At 30.2% G+C, this 22,385-nt stretch overlaps 1 protein-coding gene and 1 long non-coding RNA gene across 5 annotated transcripts in view; one reads left to right on the plus strand and one right to left on the minus strand.

The window, feature by feature from the left end:
- Positions 1-298: 298 nt before the first annotated feature.
- LOC143203229 (eukaryotic translation initiation factor 4 gamma 1) overlaps positions 299-22,385 on the minus strand; it is a 40,846-nt gene continuing 18,759 nt past the window's right edge. For 3 of the 4 annotated variants that reach the window (XM_076415380.1, XM_076415379.1, XM_076415381.1), the window contains 25 exons: positions 14,251-14,423; positions 13,489-13,593; positions 13,191-13,359; positions 12,803-13,119; positions 12,536-12,694; positions 12,215-12,395; positions 11,961-12,152; positions 6,383-6,746; positions 6,025-6,323; positions 5,565-5,698; positions 5,413-5,511; positions 5,075-5,225; positions 4,711-4,949; positions 4,502-4,651; positions 4,357-4,441; positions 4,009-4,271; positions 3,714-3,950; positions 3,515-3,659; positions 2,887-3,247; positions 2,642-2,829; positions 2,017-2,234; positions 1,833-1,961; positions 1,566-1,779; positions 1,406-1,513; positions 299-1,350 (listed from right to left, as the gene is read on the minus strand). In XM_076415380.1, coding sequence (XP_076271495.1) covers positions 1,262-1,350; positions 1,406-1,513; positions 1,566-1,779; positions 1,833-1,961; positions 2,017-2,234; positions 2,642-2,829; positions 2,887-3,247; positions 3,515-3,659; positions 3,714-3,950; positions 4,009-4,271; positions 4,357-4,441; positions 4,502-4,651; positions 4,711-4,949; positions 5,075-5,225; positions 5,413-5,511; positions 5,565-5,698; positions 6,025-6,323; positions 6,383-6,746; positions 11,961-12,152; positions 12,215-12,395; positions 12,536-12,694; positions 12,803-13,119; positions 13,191-13,359; positions 13,489-13,593; positions 14,251-14,423 — 4,769 coding nt within the window. In that variant the 3' untranslated portion in view covers positions 299-1,261. Of the gene's footprint in view, positions 1,351-1,405; positions 1,514-1,565; positions 1,780-1,832; positions 1,962-2,016; positions 2,235-2,641; positions 2,830-2,886; positions 3,248-3,514; positions 3,660-3,713; positions 3,951-4,008; positions 4,272-4,356; positions 4,442-4,501; positions 4,652-4,710; positions 4,950-5,074; positions 5,226-5,412; positions 5,512-5,564; positions 5,699-6,024; positions 6,324-6,382; positions 6,747-11,960; positions 12,153-12,214; positions 12,396-12,535; positions 12,695-12,802; positions 13,120-13,190; positions 13,360-13,488; positions 13,594-14,250; positions 14,436-22,385 lie in introns of all 4 variants that reach the window. The other variant, XM_076415378.1, reaches the window with a different exon arrangement.
- On the plus strand, positions 8,633-9,269 carry LOC143203237 (uncharacterized). The gene is made up of 3 exons (XR_013007296.1): positions 8,633-8,773; positions 9,011-9,109; positions 9,166-9,269. It is a non-coding gene; the product is annotated as an uncharacterized LOC143203237 (long non-coding RNA).

A 22,385-nucleotide genomic window follows, 5' to 3' on the forward strand; every position in this document is an offset into this window, starting at 1 on the left:
ACTAATAAGGCTGAGTAGCTGAAAAGAGGAAAATCAAAAAATTTAATTGCAATCAAAAGTTGTATTTTATAGTTACATTACAATTTAATATTGTAATGCATCATTGAAAATTATAACAAAGTATATAATGCGTAGTACTTTACAGCCTTCACCATATACGCTGTATACCCAGTACATAAAAGCAACCTGAAAATTCCTTCTTCGCGATATAAAAATGGAATAATATAATGGTGACTGATGTCTATTTTGCCTTTTTTATGTGACCCACTCACTGTCTTCAAAATAAAACAAATTGTGGTTGGCATCTTTTCCGTTTATGTAAAGATTTTTATGAGTATAACACAATCTATAATAATTTTAGAAAAAAAATATGCCGCACAAATAATTCCATGAATAATATAACAACCGACCTGCCCAATATTGTATGAATCAAGTTTAGCAGTAAAATGGTTACAAACACAACATGTCACGAAAAGATCATTGATAAAAAGCTGAGAACTATGTTTAATTTGTAACCACTCCTTTTTACCAGTTACAATATACATCGTAATAGGAAAAAATACTGTATACGTTTTTGAAAAAAATATACACAATATCTTCAAGTTAACTAAATGTCCTGACTAGCTTATAGTAAAACTGCCACTGATCGCCGATCTTCTCTTAATTTACAATTTAAATCGCTAAAAGTCTTCTGTGCACCTTTGTATATTTATTATACAGGTATAGAGTTAAATATACAACTTAACAATAATCATAATCGAATCAGAAAAAAAACAATAACACAAATAAAATTTACAGTTAATTTTTTTTAACCCCCACAGTAAAACCGGCGTGCTTTATTTAAGTTATAAAATGTCAACCCCATAAATTTGGGACAGACAATAAAAATAAGTGTTTACAAGATATAAATAAATAAAATATGATATAAAACTACCTGGAACCTCAGAGCACGATATTAACGAGTTAAAAAAAATTAAATATATATGACTTTATATGTTATTATATATATATATATATATATATATATATATATATATATATATATATATATATATATATATATATATATATGTAAGTATATATATATATATAGATCTTTAAAAAAAAGTTTGTATATGTACACACTTATCCATCACTTTTCACAATTTTTATACAGTCACTTGTTAAATCATTTCACTATTATATTTATTATTAATTTTTTATGTCCTGTTAATATGTTTTATGTCCATACCATCACTATAATACACTCACACTAAATTTGCTAGGCATCTTCTGAATTCGATGAATAATCTTCCTCCTCGTTTTCTCTCAATTGGGTGAAGAAGGACGTTAGCTGTAGCATAGCGACACCTACGACACATAATTTGAAAATAACAAGAAAGAATATGCTTAAATTAATATTTACCTTTACGACCTTGTTCAGCAGGATCAGTACTGGATTCCCAAGCAATAAAACTCTCTTGGCAGAATATAGTATCTTCATATAACTGATTACATATGGACAACAATAGCCCTAATAAAAAAATACATTATACTGTACATTTAGAAAATGCAAATATATCTACCTTGAGGATGGTCCATTTTATCAATCAATGCTTGCAAAGAATACAGACACTGCAACTCATAAGAGGTATTATTGTCAGCATACTTTTGAATTAATTTATAATGTCCTTGCAATATGTGTGTAACCAATTTATTATTTTGAATTGAATCCTCAAAAATTGCAGTGGCTAGTATCCTAATAAACTTATTTTCGGTAACTTTGTCACCAACATTTACCTAAAAAAAGAACATTTATACAACTGGTATAAAAATAAACATAAAGGTCTTACGCTGATCCAATTTACGATGTCATCGAAGGACGCTGGTTGAGCAAACAGATGTTTTAATTTTGAGTAAATTTGATCATACGACGCAGAGTTTTGACCTACCGGCAAGCCATCCTTCAAAAATTGTAACTTCTGAAAGCAATAATCATATGTGAATTATATTTAAAAAATTTTAAACAAAACTTACATTCTCGGCTATAAAATTGGACACATCATTTTCATGCATGAAACATGATAACTGAATACCTGATTTAGACCAAATACTCTGCAAGAAATTATGACCCTTTAGGCTAATAATTTGCGCGAAAAGAGATTTTAAAATCTTCGTCTGTTGACTCTTTCCCAATTTAAATAGTACCCTAGGTAAATTTTGAAGGGTTGAAGATTCATCCATATACAACGGAACTGGAAAATATTTAAAAAAAATTAGAACAGAAATATATATAATTCGAATCGAAAATCGAATTGAAAACTAAATTCATACTGAATAAAAATATGTAGAGAGGCTACTATCAAACCCCAGTCTTAGGAATTAAACCTCATGGTGTTAGCGAATTCTCTCCAGCTTTATTTGGCATAAAAATAACACAGACAAGCTAAAAAAATGGCGTGTCTGTTGACTTATTTATGCACATTGAATTAATGTATACATGAAAGCATGCTAACATTGTGAATTATAGTAGAAGCATTAAAATGTAATTTGGAATAAATCAATAATAAATATAAAATATTTGTACATAATAATAGGATACTAATTATTACAATATCACTATAGGAAAACAAGCAGAGAAATATAAAAATTAACAACTTACCTAATTGCTCAGCAATGTATTGCCAAATCTGTGGAATATCTATTACTAGATCATCACAACATGATAAAAATTCATCCAATCCTAAATAGAATGTATCATATGACAGGAAACCAGATTTTAACAAATAGGAGAACAATGAACCGATTTTCAACCTGGCTTGTAGTGATTTCTCCAAAACGTGATTAAAACTGGAAAATATATATTTGCCAAACACCTTTACTTTTAAATAAACAACTACTTTTTACCTTTCAGTCACCATAAGCTTAAAGCTATTAGGTGGTATAGTGCTTGATAAGTCTTGAAAAAATGTTTCAAACGTGCAACAATCCTCTAGAACTTCTTCAAGAGAATTCACGATATAACGGATTAGTTTATCCTCGGGCATATCTGGAGGTGCTGCAGGAGCTACCGGTTGTGGTTGTACAAACGGCTTAGAAGACGTAGTGCTGAGCGATAAACTGGGTGGTCCTGACGGCATAATACCACTTCGAGAGGTGGTATCACGTTGCTGTGACCCTGACCTCGAACCTCTACCATCGTAAGTCTTATAAGAATTCCGTTCTAGACTTGGTCCCTTTGAACTATAAGGATCCTTTCCACGTGTATCTAAAAATTAAATTAAAAATATAGAAATGACCTGATAACCAAAATTGCATGTGAAAAGGCTACTATCAAACATCAATCCTCAAAACTATTATTCATGATGTTAGCGATTCCTTTCCGTTATTATCTAGCATAAAATAACACAACAAGCACACAATGTGGTGTGTTGATTTCTATAATGCAATTTTTTATTATGTATAGAGTTTGTTCAACAATGGAAATTTATAGACAGTAATAGATTTTTAATATTTAGCAGTATAAAAAACTTACTTGTTGATCTTCTCTCATTATCCATAACTTCCAAAGCCGCATACATATTTGATCCATAAGTAGGCTGAGAGATTTTAGAACCGCTTGCACCTTTGCCCCAATTATCAAACATTTGACTGGAGCCTAATGGCGCATCAAAGGACATCTGAAAAATAAATATTAAATAAGCCATGGTTTAACTACATTGAATTATATTTACAAGTTTGGCCCGCATTTTTTCTGACTGGATGTTAATGCTTTTACTTCTGGAGCTGACAGAACTCCAACCACCTTCTTCATTAGACTTCTGTCGAGGCCCTCCACTTCCACTACCTCGTGATCCATTACTACGCTCCTCTTTTCTAGAAGTATTTAAAGAAATGCTGAACTGTTCATTTTCAGCTTCCTTCTGGATCTGATCTATAGTCTTAGGATTGGTATCACCCCTTCTTGGAATCTATATATATATACATATACTGAGACAAATACTTTTTGTTTTATGTTCTGTTTCTTACCCATTTTGAATCCCTTAAATCAATCACGTCTTGCAGCATAAACTTTATCCGGCTGCTAACTTTTGATTTCTTCCCGTCAGCAATTTTCTTCATCTCATCAAAGATGCTGGACAAATCGATATTCTTATTTTCTAATTCCTTGCCAACAGTAGTTAATAATTTACACAGGCATTCCAAACTTTCCTCATCTTTGTTCTCAAGAAGAGTCTGCAAACATCTCTTCATTATAGCAGCTGTTAACATTTGCTGTTTAAACAGCTCACCTATAAAGAAAATTAAAAGTGAATCTCGAAAATGATGCTAATATATAAATATATTGTCGATTTAATATAAATCTGCCATAAATACCTATAAAACGAATTGTTCCAACAGATTTCATTCGAAGTCTTCTATCATACTCTTCTAGTTCAAATGATAATTCCTTTTTCTTCTCCTAAAATATAAATTAACAAAAGACATACATAATAATATAGAAGTGTCATCTAATACTTACAATATCTGTACATTCATCAATTTCACGCAGTTTATTATTACGTTCAGTCTCGTCTACAGAATGCTTTTCAAATTCACTTTGACATCTGTTTACCAATAATGTTCTGAAGGCAACATTTCTATTGTCTTCGGCTTGTGCACCACTTGGAACCTATTATAAATTTGTTAAGATTCTTTGATTTACGCAATTTTATACTCAAAGGTTCTTACTTGCATAATTTGAAGTTCCTTGCACATTTTAGCATAAGCCACTGAAAAATTAGGCTCATCAATAGCTTTCTCAAATACCAGATTTATGACACCTAAAAGTCTGTCTTTGGTATCTATTTTAAATTGCCGGAACTGATTCACTAAGGTTTCAAATTTTTGAGGGGTTAACTTGTTCAACACTGATCTAACTTTCTTATATAATACTTCCGTTTTCTTGTCTTCTTCGGAAGCACTAGCGGCTAAAAATTTTAAACATTTAATTTACTCTTTTCATTTGATCGGATTTCTATATAAATGTTTATTATTTACCAAAGGACTTAGATTTATCAAGATAAGGCCTAAAATTAAAATTGATAACACTTACATTTCTGCAACCTCGTCGGTTTCCAAGCATTTTCCGCCTCGTGAAGCTTGATATCACCGCGTAAAGAAATAGACACTTTAGGCTGTGGTTTGGAGTTTTTATCACTACTCCTGCTGCCTACTTTTGATTGGCTATTTCTTTTCGGCAAAGTCTAAATTAGAAACCAAATTACTACAACAATTCTATCCCAAAATCCTAATATTGTAGTTATAACACTTTTTATCAGAAATTAATTGACATCACAACTGTCAGATCACTACTTTCATCGTTACTAATATAAAAGGATTCATCATGTGCATTAGTTCAATTGAATGTAAAAAAAATAGAAGTGTACTTACACCGCGCTGCGAACCAGATTTTGGACCATAAGGAGGGTAAGTCGTGCTAGTATACTCATTTCTTCCTCCAACTACTAACCGAGAATCAAGAGGTGCACGCTAAAAATATACTATGTAGATCAACAAAAATATATATGTGTATTTGTACATACATTTCTATCCTCAGCTAAAACGGCATCTAATAAATTATCTGGTTTTCTCCTACTTGCTGGCAAATTCCTGAGGGCCATTAAAAAGTCACGATCATATGCCCTCGACCCGTTTGAATTATCAGGCGTCCATTGACCTACAAATATAAAGAAAATTACATTATAATTTAATACAAACATGTCCTGTCGGTAACAAATTGTTAAATATCGTCACTGAAGCCATTAATTAGGCGTGGATTTCCGACAGCAGTGAATATGTAAACGACGTGTCGAACAGCAAAGTAAATCTAAAGCAGAACTTCATAAAACATTTCAGAACTATAATTATACATATTAAATTGCTAATCAATTAAACTAATTTTCGGAAGTAATTTCCAATATATTATACCCATACCAATATCAGAAAATAATAAATCACTATAAATGTATTGAATATTATATTTAAATTATTCCTTGTACTAACCTGGTCTATATGGTAGCTGGGACTTAACTGAGTTTATTTCATTTTCTAATGATACTTTAGTATCAGTTTTTAATATTGATGCCTTTTCTATGCTATATAATTTTTCTGACTCCTCATGGCAATCACTGATCTGGAATGGGGGAATTATTGTCTTAGGTGGGTCTTTGACAATGCTTGTCACATCAAATGGTTTGTTCACCGGTTTCGGAGCAGATGTAAAGATAGGTGGGTTATTATTAATAGGAATTGGTTCTGGCTTAACCAAAATTGAATTATCAGCAGAATCACTTTCAGCTTCACTAGAAAGAAAAAAAAACAATTAAAAATGAATGGAAATAACTAAAGCAGAAATGCATACTTCTTATAAGGGCTACCTAAATCAGTCTCATTGTTGTGTTCTATATTTTGAGTTATAGAGTTGGCATTTATGGTATCTGCTTTAATATTTTGTTTAGCAATAGGCAGCAACACATTCGCGTTAATTTCACCTTTAGATGAATTATCATTGAATGCATCCATATCAGTGCCTTCTTTACTTGCACCCTTTAAATTCAACTCTTTAGATTTACTTGATTTATTATTAATCTTTGGAGGTTGTGGAGCAGGTACCGCAGGTAAAACGTGTTGCTGGCTGGCTTGTAATTGTGGCTGGACATGACTCCCTTGCTGAGTCTGTGGTTGAGGTTTGGCATTCTGTTTGTTACGGTTGTTTTTAGCCTTACCTATAAAAACAATATACTTAGAAATACAAATTTACCAAATACTGCAAATTAATACAAAATATTTAAAATTATATTAGTACTAAACAGGATATTAAATTCAACTATTCGTTGAAACCATTTTTCAGGAAAATTAAATATTTATTGAAATTCATATATAGAAATGAAAAATAGGTAAACGTACGATCAGCCTTGGTTCGACTATTAGTCGAACTTGGTCGTTGAGGTACGTGAGACATCGTGATTTTTATTTCGAAATGCCACCGAAGACAGGCGGCCAAGAAAGCATAACCTCAATTCCAATCTTATTGACGTGCGCCGACTGCTTAAATTGAGATTTTACATTATCTGTAACGTTGCATACTTTCTAAATAATGAAAAAAAACATCTACTTGCGGTTTATAAACGGAGTTGAAAAACGCCCAACATTAATTATAAATGATAACAAAAAATACCGTTTGAAAAATGTTAATGATAATGATCAACTGCATCTTTATGGGATAAAAATTAAAACATATGTAGAGGTTATATTTCTATGAAAGCTTTAGAAAAATTCCACAGAAGAAAATACCAGACGAGAAAAAGAATTTGGCCGCAGGAAGGTCGACCGTCGAATGTCGTAAGCTCAAGACCTCAACTTTCTAAAAACGATCAAGATTACGCAAGCAGAGATAGCGCTTTACATATGGGATCAAATGGAAAAAAGAATTTTATTAACTTTACCCTTGTTCTTGGCAACAACAGTCCATGAACCATCCTCCATGGTGTCCATAGCTATTCTTGTCCGTGACAGTGCATGTGTGGGCGAATACACGTTTTTTTTCTCCTTAAACGGTTACACTACGGTTTTCCGAATAATACGTACGAATACAAAATTCTATCTAAATTCCAAATAGCACGTTAAATTTTCCGATCCCAAATTTAGACACATTTACGACACGGTATTTTTTAAAACTCGACAAGGTCGTACTGATCAAAAAAACTTAAACCGGAAATTTGAAGTAGTAGAAATACGGCAAATTAGGAACCAATAACTTTGTTAGTAAAGCACTCTTAAGGAACAGAACTGAGTATTTAAATAACTATCTAAAGTATTAAAAAGATGACAAACCACGTTGCGTACGACCCATGTGGTCGACGCTTATTAAAAGAGCGACTGCCATCTTACAATATAATCGGGTTCGATCGTTCCCGACACGAGTGTAACCGATGACAACGGCGTTCCTTAAGACGGTGGAAGTGGGATGGAGCATGTCGACTGACCCAAATTATTGTGCCTTTTTCCCAACTGTAAATTACCAGTTAACTTGATATATTTTTATTGGGTTTGAAAACAAGTTTTGTATTATTGTATATTGACATAATCGTTCACCTTTAATTCGAAGTACTAGATTTTAATGGTAACTTACTTTTTTTACGCCCCATACTGTCAAATGCTTGATACACGTAAAATTCAAGTCATTTTTTCGCCCCAAACACAGTATATTGGCCGTAAATGTTCATAAATAACTCAAATAGAACAAAAACCGTATCGACTATGGGACACATCAAAAACATCTAGTTAAATTCGCGCTTAGTCTCTGAGAGGTGGGCATGTAAATGCGATTTTCACTTTTAAAAATAACGCTAGATAGTCTGCCAACGTTGAACATCCAATTCGACTTACTTATATTTAATGCAATGTGCATGCGTACATTTTCTAATAATATACTCAATGGATGGAGACATTTCAGACATTTTTTGAAACATTACTTCAACTCGTGAAAAAACAAGCATATTTACCCTCTTACAGAAATAGAATTTATTTGTACTATATATGAAATTCGGTAAATTTATTTTTTAATTGTGTAGTAAATTTATAATTTAAATTTATCAGCATATATTTACTTTACATGAGCAATTTATTAAACTTCATACATAAATTATGACAATATAAAAAGTACACCAAAACGCTACGCTTTCATATACTACTTTGCTTTTGCTTTGATACAATACTTTTGATACCTACTCAGAAATATATATCAATTAAGGTAAGTTATTAACTTAGTTGATCGCAACAACATAAACCATGATGATATTTTATCATGTATCAATTGATATTTGAATATAAAAAATGGCGTTGAAATAAAACACTGTTGAAATGTGTGATGATTTATCTTGATGGTAGATGTTAGTACGAAACTTACAATGTAAAAAATAGATCGTTTTACTCTTAAATTAAAACTGAAACGTTGTCATCGATTCTAATCACAAACTTAATTTTTTAGAGTTGAGTAGAAAACCAGAACTATTTGTCATTATGTATATCCACATATTGTGGAACCAAAAGAATACCTATTTTGATGTGATATGGATGTGGAATCAAAGTAGTAATATGAACAGAATATTAACTAGTTTTTATGACTTTCATTATTTGTTATAGACTAAATAATGATTCCACCAAGACTACACAACATGTTACACAAGTCACCAACCAATATATGGGTTAAATATGGTGTTATTTGTAATAAAAGAATAACATATTAATGCATTTTTTTGTGATTTGTAAAATAGAATCATAGATAATTTAGTTCAAAATTGGATTAAGAAAATGGGTAATTGACCAACTTTAATCAAACATTAGAAATTGAAAAACTCATGTATAATCGTGAAATCTTAAAGTATAATATATATATATATATATATATATATATATATATATATTATAAAATGTATTAACTCAAATGTTTTAAAAGAATTGAACTCATTTGTAAAATTATAAAATTACAGAAAATTATGTCAATAATGATAAAGTTCGAAAGTGATAAGATTAGGACATGGCAATTTTTAAAACAGTGACTGTAGGTATATTTAAATATATTTTTTTGTAAATTATAGTTTCTTAAGATTTAGCTTAGAATTACTTTTGACTAGTCCATTATTGATAATATGTTAAAGATACATAGCAGTGGAAGTCTTGCTGCAACATTTAAGTTAAAATGCTAAGTTAGGCTATTTAGACAGTTTGGATTAGAAATCTAGAATGTCGTAATAGATCTCTCAGGTGATCACTAACAATATTATAGCTAAATATATACAGAGAGTAGAAAATTCAATATAGCATTAGGAAAAAATCTAATTAAAGTACATCTTCAAGGGACTACTTTTATTTAATGCATCCAATGAAATTAAAAGCAAGGTAAAAAAGTGAAGTACTAAGAATAATAAGCCCAAATCAGCCAAAATATCACTGCCATAAATTACCCTATTGAAAAAAAAAGTTTTTTGTGTTTGCCATCAATAGTAACTATATAACGGTTGACACTCTATATTTTTATTTGTTAAAAACAACTTATGAATCATAAAGACGCATATGGTGATTGAAGTGAAATTGATTGAGTCAATTGAAAAGTCCCTGGCTTGACACATAGATGGGGCTACTGGAATTAAATCCATATGTTTTTAGTTAGCCCTAACCCTCAAAAGATGCGTGTATAAATTTGACAGCTGTCGGATCATTAGTTTGTGAATTATAGCATCTTGAGTGAAGCAACTTTTGTTATTGCAAAAAAATTGATAGTTAAATATATACATGTGTTCTCATAGTCAAACATAATTATATAAAAAAACACTGTTATAATGTTAATTTAATTTTGGTCAACCCCGAATATACTAACTTTATTTAGGAAATACAGTCTGAAAAAGAGAGAGTCAAAATTATTAGTGAGTTATTATTCAGCATGGCCTTGCCTAATGTGAACAAAACGGAGTACTCATTGATTAGCCAAATTACATGTTAAAAATATTTGTAAATAAAATTACAGCCTGCTAGCAATACTACTGCCCGTAAAAAGTTTCGGATTGACCTTCAGAACAACATCAACATGAATAGTTCATAAATTTTATCTAAAAAGCAACATAGAAATATTCCAGAGTGATTACCGCATGACTAAATATGTAAACTATTAAGCTAGTACACAAGAAACAGTTAAAGGAAAACTAGAGGCCTTATAAAGAAACGAAGAAAATTTATAATAAAAAATAAGCAAAAAGCAAAACGATTTACTTCTTACCAGTCCCAACCAAGGACTGGTGCATTAATAATAATTGAAAGTCCAAAAAAATAATTAAAAATCCATAACATTAAGTACCCACTGAATTAAGTTAAGAATTATTCTGAATACAAAGAATGCATCAGTATTCAATTTAATCATCGGAGGAATGTTAAAACTAGAAAAGCCATAATAAGGGTTACTTGCCTATTTAATGCAACCTTTAGAATAAAAAAGGTACCCACATAAGAGAAAGTAGCAGAAGTGATCAAAACACCATAAACAACTAAATTATATCAAATTAATACAAACCCTTTTCTGTACCAATTCAATCTCCAAACTGTTTAAGAAAACATTACTAAAAACTAGTGCTCATCAATCAAATCCATGCAATAACTCAACAATAACCATCACTGTATTATCTACAGTATAAGTTACAAAGTTCAACATCAAGGCTTGATATTAAACAAAATGCTTATAAGGCAGTAATATACAGTTAATAACATCCTAATTTAAAACAAATACTGGGATTGCCTCAAGGTAACAATCTCAAGGGCTTATACCTGCTTTATATATTGCTAAATCTGAGATAATTACAATAACTTCTAATACTCACGAATGATATATCTTTATGTTTTTGCAGTAAATAAGAAGCGAGCCTCCATAAAATATGTTAAAAGAAAATAGCATAAATAAAAATATGATATTAACAGTTTATAGTGGCTTGTTGGAAGAAAGCCCAAAACGTCAATACACAAGAAAATTTAAATTTGCAATCACATGCTAAAACCAATATGGCTATAAGGTATAGAATGACCTAAGAATGAAATTTCAGCTTTTATAAATTAAATTTTGAGGGTCATGGAGTATGAATTGCTGATGAACTACTACTAAGATCCAGTTAAATCTTTATAATAAAATCAAACTTCGAATAAAATCAAATGTAAGAATTCCCACTACATAAGATTTCCTATTTTTGCTTTTTACATATAGTTGTTTAATTTTAGGTAAGGGCCTAGGTAACTACTTATCTATAAGAAACTACAGAAACCCTTGTTCAGAATTGATTGAGTACTAATCTGATTTAATTGCTATGAATAAAACAAAAAAAAATGTAATATTATATGCAGTGCATTATGAGATGATGAAGAACATATAAAAAATTATGCAGACTAAAGTTACTTACCAGATGTAGTTGAAGAAGTCTCATTTACTTGCACTGGTGCAGGTTCAGAATCACTTGTGGATAACTTCTTAAGTTTTTTATCAGAGTCTTTGGTAATTGACTCTTTAGCTGAAGGTGGCACAAGGACTGGATCTAACACATGTACTGGATTATGCGTTGGTACTTTAGTCACACATTGTTTCTCTTCTTTAGCTATATTAATTGGAATATTCATTTTGAAACAAATATTTAATGAATTACAATACTACTCTTACCAACAGGGATTTTATCATCCTTTTGATGATCTTTTAGTATTTCCGTTTTTTCTCGCGTGTTTGACTTTCGTGCTTTAGATGGACTCTCCTTTTTGGAAATGATCACCTCTGCCGCATCACTATTAGCTGAGACTATGGGAGTGACCTCTTTTTTAATAGGCATGAAATCCTTATTAGTGAACTACAATTGACAAGACACAGGCCTTTATATTATATACATATACAACTAAAAATAATATTTCACATCGCAGTATAATCGATATCGTGGTGTGCATTAAACACGCACAGTAATATTTTTTTAAAAAATGTTTTTGCTCATACCTGTATATTTACATTGTCAAATTCGACACTTTGAGGCGAAGGACTGCGACTGCGATGATCAACGGTTGGTAAATCGATACCGAAAGTATCTTTCCTATTGTCTGGCTTAACGTCATTACTGATGGCCCTAGCAACCTGATCGGCAAACATCGCTTGAACCTGTACATACAAATAATGTATCGTTGATAATAGATCTTAATGATACATAGTAACCATATGAAAATTGAAAAATAAGTCAACTACTTTTATTACAATTATTGCACTTGCCTCTTTATTATTATTGGGTGGTGCGGGTTGAGGTGTTTGTCTCGCCGATGACTCCGCTGAATGAGGATGAGAATTGTGCTCATCAAATATTTCATTCAATTTGTCTTCGCCTGTATCCGGATCAATGATGCGTAAAGCGTTAGGCCTTCTAACTTTTTGATTTGATCTTGGGAAGCTAGAATGCCCCTGGTTCATTGGTGGTAGTAACTGAGTTGGCATATTACTGCCGGACACTGTATTAGGTGGTGCCGAAGCAGGAGGGTTTAAAGATGCCCTCGGCATCATAGTAGGAGGAGCCGTTTGCTGATAGAAAAGATCTGAAATATGATAATAAATAACCCCCTGCTTACAAATATTGTGCTCACAAAATAGAACTGTAGATACTTACAAGGTGCCATCCCAGAAGATCCCTGCTGTGGAATATTATTAAAGCCTAATGTAGGCGGATAGGTAGGGTATTGCTGAGTAATAGCAAAATTTGGCCGGGACTGGTAATACGCACTTGGGACATACATCGGCATTATATATGAATTCGATGCAAACAATTGGTTTTGAGGCTAAAAATAAAAAATTGCATGTTATACAGTATCAACAGGCGCTTAATTCAGGAAATTGTTCACATACAAAAACACATGAACACAACTTACAAGATGAAAAAATTATAAAAGAAAAACGAAAAGTCTTACCCGATGTTGTTGGGCAGGCATTCTAGATGCCTGATTTGGTGGTCCACCCGCTGGCCCCCGCGGGTAGTAAGGCCCTGACGACCTCACGGTGTTAGGTACAAATTGCTGAAAAATTTTATCATACAAATAAAATTTTGAAATTAGTAAAAAAACTAAAGTATTAAATGATTAAATAGTACTGAATTAAGCAATCCTTTTTGGATTACCGGAACTAGAACATTTATAATTTTAAAAATCTTGTATAAGATCACAAAATAATATATGAAATATGTTGATTTGATTATGTGATTAACGTAATGAATATAATTAGTCCGTGTTACATTTTATATTCTTGTCTATCAACTACAAACACTCTTACATTAATCATATATAAGCAACACAATATCATTTGTATCCCTTATTATATCCCTTAATTAGATGCTATAAATAAATAAATTATAACATTCTATGATAATATTTGTGGGGTAATTTGTTTGGGTATATGTGACTAAATTAAGTTATTGCACAGAACTGTCTTTTAGTTGCGTCTGTCGAATAGGTTAAAAATACTACAATACAAATTAACAATGACCGAATTAAAATAACTATATAGTTAAAATTCCATTGATAATTGATGCGGATCTAATAGATATAATTCCACTTGATAAAAAGAAGGTATGAGTAATTTAAGTAAAGCCATTACAGGTTTAAATAGTTAAAGGACACTCTAAACAAAACGTAAATATTAATTAGATGCTAATGAGTATAAAATGGTAAACTTACCAATTGAGGAATTTGTCCTGAAAGTCCTTGGACTTTCAAGTCTGCATTAGGAGGAGTAGACGATTGGTTTGGAGGTACTGGTGCCATACCTCTTAACCCAGAACCTTGATTTGGACCCTGAGTTTGTTGCACATAAGTTCCTGCTGGTGCAGTAACCGGGTATGGATCTGACCCTGCGAAACCAACAATTGAAGAAAAATACAATTAACCTTCGTTTATCGCCAATTCTTGACTGAATCGAAATGAAAAAAATTTCAAAATGTATTTTAAATTTAAATTTAAAATATTAAATAAAAATTGAAACTTAAATTTAAGATATTGAGAATAAGAAAGAATAAAAAGCAAGCGAAAATACTCAACCCTAGCGAGGGTAGAGAATAACTGTTATCACAAAAAAACACTCTCTATTTATATTGTCAGTATTGAGGCTGTAGGATACCTGTCTTTTTCTTTTGTCCCGTTACCTGTAGAATTCCCCCACCCAAAAAAAATCAGATATAATATGGCAAACATCAAAAACTAGTATTTTTCGACATAAAACAATAAATCTCACATTAATACATCCATTCTGTATTAATATCTAAAAATAAAAAATATATGATTATATCTCCATATTTTTCTACAAGTTTCTAAATAATAGTTAATAATAATTCTCAAAATATATATCTATCTCTAGCTATGACAAAATTAGTTTATTCGTTTTATATAATAAGAATCTTAATAGTTTCAAAAAGAAAATAAATATAGTAATAAATAATCTAAATAGTTTTAAAAACTTCTACATTATGTATTACAAACCAATTTCTCAGGAATTAAAATCGATGCTTATATTTAATTAATATTTTATAGATATATTATTTAGATATTTATGTTTATTAAATCAGCATGTATAACAAATGAACTCAGTTCTCTAAAATAATTGCAAATATTTTGAAATATAATTTAATGCCAAAACAGATAATGGAACAATAATAAATATCTTAAATGAAGATAAATCATGTTAAGCAAGGTAATATACCAAATACCACATATTAACAAACAAACAATAAAGATAAGCAAATAATGAAGTGAATATTGGATCATTATTATGTTTTTAATTATCTTAAATTTTCATCGATGTCATTATGTCTAAATATAAATATCACATAATATAATTTTCAAATTCAATTAATATTCAAATCAAACCTATTTCATAGGTAAGCATTAGTAAATTATTCCAAATTTGTTTATACAAAACTTAAATAACTTATACTTTACATTAACATTTGCTACTTGCTTGAAAACCCAAAATCATTTTCGGTCAAAATTAATCATAATATTAATTAATTATAGTTCATTATAATGCAAAATGGCAAAATATAAAAGCACGGAATTAAAATTTGTAGATAACGGGTAGTAATATAGTTCTTTATTATTTTAAAAAAAGGACTAATCAGATTATATTATTTTAAATAAATATATATTATTCTATATTGTAACAAAATTATTTTAACACCCTCTATAGCAGCAAATAATTTATAAATAAAATAGGATATTGTAGAAATAATTGTTAAGATATCATCGGCGAAATCTAAGAAAAAAATATTACAACAAAACTTTCTACCTATTGAAAAATTCTAAATGCAATAAAAGTTATTAGGGTATGCCTTGTTTATACACAAATTAACATTAGAGGAATCGAAAATGACAACACTGGAAAAGTTATAATAAAAGCAGGTAGAAAATTCTTGAAGTTGTAATGGTTATTATTTAATACGAGTACTTAGAGTAATAAATATATTTCAAAAAATTATTTAACTAGAGAAACCGAAGGATATAAATGCACCATTATTTTAATTGAAGGTAATAGTGCATTTGAGTAATAACAAATTAGTGACAGAAATACAATTAACAACACAATAAAACCAGCATAAAAGCGTATTTTGGCAGAATTTTACTAGGAATTCAAATGATTGATACTATAATATAGTAATATTATATTAAGATAAATTGCTTCATAAAGTAATAAACATAAAGGATGGTTTTCTCAGTTTCAACGTTTTATTATATACGAAAACTATATAACCGTCCATTCGCCATTTAATCGTAAATTAATTTGTTACTACTAGACCACTAGACAGACCGTTTTAATAACAATCTGTTGATAAAAAAATAATTCTCCATTTGTTACTTCCTTCGATTATATTACTCGATAATATTATACTGTTAATATAAAATGTCCTTCACCATTTAATTTGTATTTTACTTTTTGAATTATTATTAAATCCATTATGTATTAAGAGTACTGCTTAAAAAATCTTTAAACAAGAATTAATTAAACAAATTGTAACTATACATGGTTATATAATAATTATATGGCATAATATATATAAATAAAATAAATAAGTAATGTCTATAGCTGGGTATATGTGATTAAATTAAGTTATTCCACAGAACTGACTTTTATTTGCGTGTGTCGTATAGGTTAAAAATACTACAATACAAATTAACAATGACCGAATTAAAATAACTATATAGTTAACTCTATTGATGATCGATGCGGATTTAATACAGACATAATTACATTTGATAAAAAGAAGGTATGAAATGAAAGAAGTTGAAACAGTTAAAGAACACTCTAAACAAAACGTAAATATTGAGACTCTTTTATAACACTCATCGACTCAAAAACGAATTAGAACCAAGAATTAAAACTTACATTAATACATGAAAATATGTAAGTTATAATACAACTTACAAAACAAAATAAATATGTTATTGTTTGACTGTTTGGTAACCGCAGTTGTTAAGGCGAGTGGACTTGCTTGCTTATTTGGGGTTTGAATTCCGCTGGGTAAAGATGAAAATGTTTGTACAAATGTATGTTCTGGTAGTAGTCCAGATAAACCCTTAGTTGGTAAAAGGGAAAGCACAATATATAAAAAACAAAAAATACAATGAATTTTTTCAAAACAATGTTAGGCTATCAACGACCAGGGCTACAAAATGGCGATGACCGTCTTATATTGGCCCAAATTAAACAATATGGACATGAACAACCCGCCAACAGTACTTTGAATTTTCCAAATTGATATTTCCGAAAACCGAAACTTTATATAACCATGGCCCGCCGATTACCATTGAAATTTTATGATGTCAATTCATGGAAAAATTGCTGAATCACATTGACTTACGTTTGTCGGTTCATAACCTCTAATTACTATTATTAACGCTTTGGAGAAATTTGTAGACATAGTCCTTCCAATAAAGCAGTCAATGCACGTCATCAAAATTTATAATGTAACGGTGACGCCAAAATTTAAGTTTTCGTTTATTATGGCTCTGACAACAAAATACAAATGTAAACAAAATAACGTTATAAAATATAATTTATTTTAACATTATGATACATCTAATGCATACTTATTGAAAGACTTAAACCACAGTTAATTAAAGAGCCACAATAGCTTGTAGGTTAGAGTTGCCTTATATATTATATATTAAGTTAGAATAACACAAGTTTTGTTACTTTTAATTTGTTTAATAATTCATTGCAGATATATTATTGTGCATAGTGGAAACAGGCATAGCTTTATTTCTAGAGCTGAGTTAGTGTTTTGTCACTCCTTAAATACAAATTAAATGTTTGTGTTTTATGTAATTTACTTTTTTTAGAATCAAACCCGAAAAAAGATACACTGTAGAAAGAAGCATTATCTACAATAACATCTTCATTTTGGATAAACTCCATCAGATAGAAAAAGAAATTAACAGATGGTGGAATCGTTAACAAGTGTTCGAAAGATTAGAAATTAACAATTTGGTAATTGACTTGAACAGTGTTTCTGATAGAGTGAAAGAAACTGAATGAAACTTTTTGTTGTGGGCTTATGGCCATATCCTGATGATTACCAACACCGAGTGATAAGAGCAGAAACAACTAAAGATATAATTAACGTAGGATAACTGTAGAAAATCATATTGTAGAGGGTAAAATATTTATGCGCATAGATATTTGTTTAATTGTTTAGAATAGAATTAATATTAACTGTCTTGCAAATATGACAAATGCATTAGAGAGCTATATTCCCTGATTAAATCTAATTTTATAAAGGAAAATGTACACACACGGCAACACAAGAAATTCAGAGATATCAAAATGACTTAGCAAGGAAACACAGGAAAGAAGGAAACAATAACTGAAGGTAACAAGGTAAATATGCTCCCTAATGAAATAAAATACAATAATTGGATATAAAATTGTTAATTAGGTAGATTAGGCCTCTGAGAGATACCACTACATAAAAAAAACATGCCTAGAAAACATGCACCTCATAGGTGGTATAGAAAAAAGTTCAATGTAAACATAATAAAACAACTCAAACCTACAAATTATTGTGGCTGTTTAATTAACTGTAATTTAATTCCGTCGGAAATATATGCACTAAATATACTATAATGTTAAAATAAATTATATTTGATAACGTTATTTCTGTTTAGTTGTTTTATTTACATTAATATTTTGTTACGTCAAAGTCAAAATAAACCAAAACTTAAATTTGATGCAACAACATTGCATTATTAAAATTTGATGACGTGTATTGGCTGTTTTATTTATATAGTCTATCCAAAGGAGCTAGCGATTTTTAATGTATAGCCGGTCGCAATTTGCAAATACGTTTTAGAATCAGACAATATTTTCCTTCTCATTTTATTCCAGTTAAAAAAAGATACAATGATGTCTAATACATTTGGGTGCGTAAACGAACGAGCCTGCAAAAGTCGTTCGGTTGTCAACTGTCTGCAAAATTCTTCAAAATAATATATATTATTGTAAACCGGCAAACGTTGCTTTGGCACTTTGCTTGTTTTGATTTTTCGCTGCACATTATTACTCTAATTAAAAATGCCGATGCCAGACAGAACAGATTGCGTCTCTAGTCAGTTACCTCGATAGATAGAGAGGTAAGCATTTTACTGTTAAAAATTAAGTTGCTGCAGTTTTTATTTAAAGTATCTTTAACGTGTTGCAGTTGCACTGAATATTAGTATGGGTATGGTCATTCAAATATCTCAAAAAATTAAAAATATCATCTTGAATTCATCGAAAAAAAAAAGGTCTTCATACGAAGCGGGTGACGAATCAAGATCAGCTTATTGATAGCTCTATCACAGATCCAATATATGACATGCATAAAAACAGTGAGTAGTTTATTCAATATTAACATAATATAATACAATTATTTCGGAGGAAACTGTCTGCAATGTACCTATAGACAGCTTAGATCTATGAGATATGGTTTTTGAGGCATGTAGAAATTCCCTTCATACACTATTAGGTAATATAGGATTTAAATGGTGTAAAAGATAACCCACGAAGAAGCCTAATTGAACTTTCAGATATTGGTTTTAAAATAATACAATTTTTAAAAGCATATAATAAAATCAAGGACGATTTATTAGATCAATTTTGATGAGATATGGATATTTCAGAATGGGACATTGGGTCACTCACGGCAAGTTAATAATAAAAATAGTGTTAAGACAGCAAAAGTTGATGGAAAAAGGAAAATGTTGGTATAACAATAGATTTTATATTATTGTATTGTATTGCATTTTATATTTTATTATTGATTGGTTTTATTAGTCATAAAGTATTTTGTTATTTGCACTGGAAACAGGAATGGTTAATAACACCTTCGGTTTGGATGAACTCACAGACACATTGAAGAAGAAATTGAATTGAGAAGCTGAAATTGTGAACAAATCTTAGATAGATTGGAAATTAACAGCTTGGTTATTCACTTGAATTAAACTTTCTGAATGTGGGATAATGACTGAATACTGATAATTTCCAAGACAGGGTGATTAAAGTGCAAACAACTAAAGATGAGTATATAATTAATATACTATAAACTGTAGGAAGTTGTATTGTAGAGTGTGAACGATTTATGTGCATAGATATTCGTGTAATTGTCCAGAAGTATACGTGAGCATTACGTTAGAATGTATGAGGAGAGTGTAAATACTAACTGTTTTGTAGATATGGTAAACACAATAGGGAGAATTCAGTGATTAATTTTATCAAGAATGGTGTACACAGGTAGTAAAAGAAGAAACAAAAAAAATACAGTTATCAAAATGACTTGACAAGGAAATACACCATCGAAGGAAACAAGAACTAAACATAAAAACGTAAATATGCTCTCTGATGAAAGGTAAAACACATTACTTGTATATACAATTGTTAATTAGGTGGATTAGGCCTCCAGAGGATACCATTACATAAAAAATACGCCTAGAACACTACCTCGTGGGTGGTAAGGAAAAAGAGTTCAAAGTAAATATAATAAAACAATTTTAACCTATACACTATTGTGGCTGTATAATTAACTGTGGTTTAAATTATTCGATAATATATGCATTAGATGTACTATAATGTTAAAATAAATTATACTTGATAACATTTTTGTTATTACTTTATTTACACTAGAATTTTGTTATATGTCAGACACAAAATAAACTAAAACTCAGAGTTGATTTGGCAACATTGATAAATAAATTGAGTTGACGTACGTTCACAATTTCTTTGGAAGGACTATAAGTACCCAAGGTATCAGAAAAATTGGTCACGTTCAAACAAAATACATAATTTTATATATGGTAATGTAATAGTTGTGTGACAGATATTCATATTGGCACTACAGAATATTTGCTTGTTTCTTCAAGTTCGCATTTCTATATTTTAGGTAAATATTTAGTGAATAATTATAATGACGAAAAATGTTATCTGATCCAAGAACGGAAAAAGTTTTACAAAATGATGGAAAATATTTTTATTAATATATTATGTACTAATTTCTCTCAGTATATGGATTTTAAAGTGAAAAAAAAAAACAGAATACATATAAGAACCTAATATTAGACAAGTCCCGACAATAACGTGGGTTATTATTAACAAGTTGTTAAATTCCTAAACCAAATGATTACTCTTGAAAATAATACTACCCCTGTTCAAATTTTGTCCAAAGTTTAAAAGATCGTATACACAAACACGTATACACAAATATGCAAAATTATCTTAAGAATAAAGATTCGGTCAGATTCTAAAGAAAGAAACCCATCACCGCTGCCAGGTGCTTAGTGAGGATCGTTCAGATTTCACAATTCTGGTTATCTACAATATCGGTTAAACCAAAAGTATCAAAAAAAATTAGGTCTGTAAGTCAATTACAATTAAATGCCCTTTCGAACGGAAAACTAATTTTGGATATGTGTGTAAACGTACTTGAAACTTCATATTACTATAATTTAGTTGAACGGAAATATGGAAGCAAAATAGTTTCCACCGTATAAAATGACAGAATCATATTTGGTGTTCTATCACTCAAAAGGACATAAATTAGGTACATAAAAACATAAACCATCTGCACAAACAAAACAATTTATTTTCTCATAGCTGAAATTGAAACAAAATAAGTTTATTGTAACACATTGATGCTTACATGGATGAAATTATTCATCAACCACAAAACTAAAGTCATGGACTGTAATTGCTTTAGAACCTATGTAACACCTTGTGTAGTAGTATAACTGTAGTATATATAGCCACTAAAGTTCCACTACTACTAAAAGCTGACATTATTTAGACTGGATTTATTGCTTATCATGCCTAAATTTGATTCTATATTAACTAAGCCAAATGCAAATGGAGCTCAAAGTTATCCTCGCTTTATCCAAAGTTTAATATAACCATCAGTACTAACCTTCAAAATAAAGTGATGTGTGTCATAGTTATGTTTCGTGTTATAACACCAATGTTTCCAGAAAGACAGCACTAGCATGCGATGCAGCGGACATTCTACGTGAACGATTTTAGTGTATTTAATCCTCCTTTACTTATACTTGTGGAGTTTTCTAAAATCGCAATGACCAAATATGCCGTAATAGACCGATGCCTTTAAATTAAAATTCAATTGAATGTATGGAACACAGTAATTGAAAATTGTCGAATCCCGAGAAGGTACAGTAGACATTTAACTAAAATTATATTTCATACATAATAGTTTTTCAAATATTCTGTATGGGATATACTACCTTCAAGCCCTGCATCTTTTTTTATATTTTGGTGTCCTTCGTAACAAACCCAATATGTA

The sequence above is a fragment of the Rhynchophorus ferrugineus genome, unplaced genomic scaffold (genome assembly GCF_030347505.1).
Source record: "Rhynchophorus ferrugineus isolate W39M unplaced genomic scaffold, kcgeb_rfMv2 rfM9, whole genome shotgun sequence".
NCBI lineage: Eukaryota > Metazoa > Arthropoda > Insecta > Coleoptera > Curculionidae > Rhynchophorus > Rhynchophorus ferrugineus.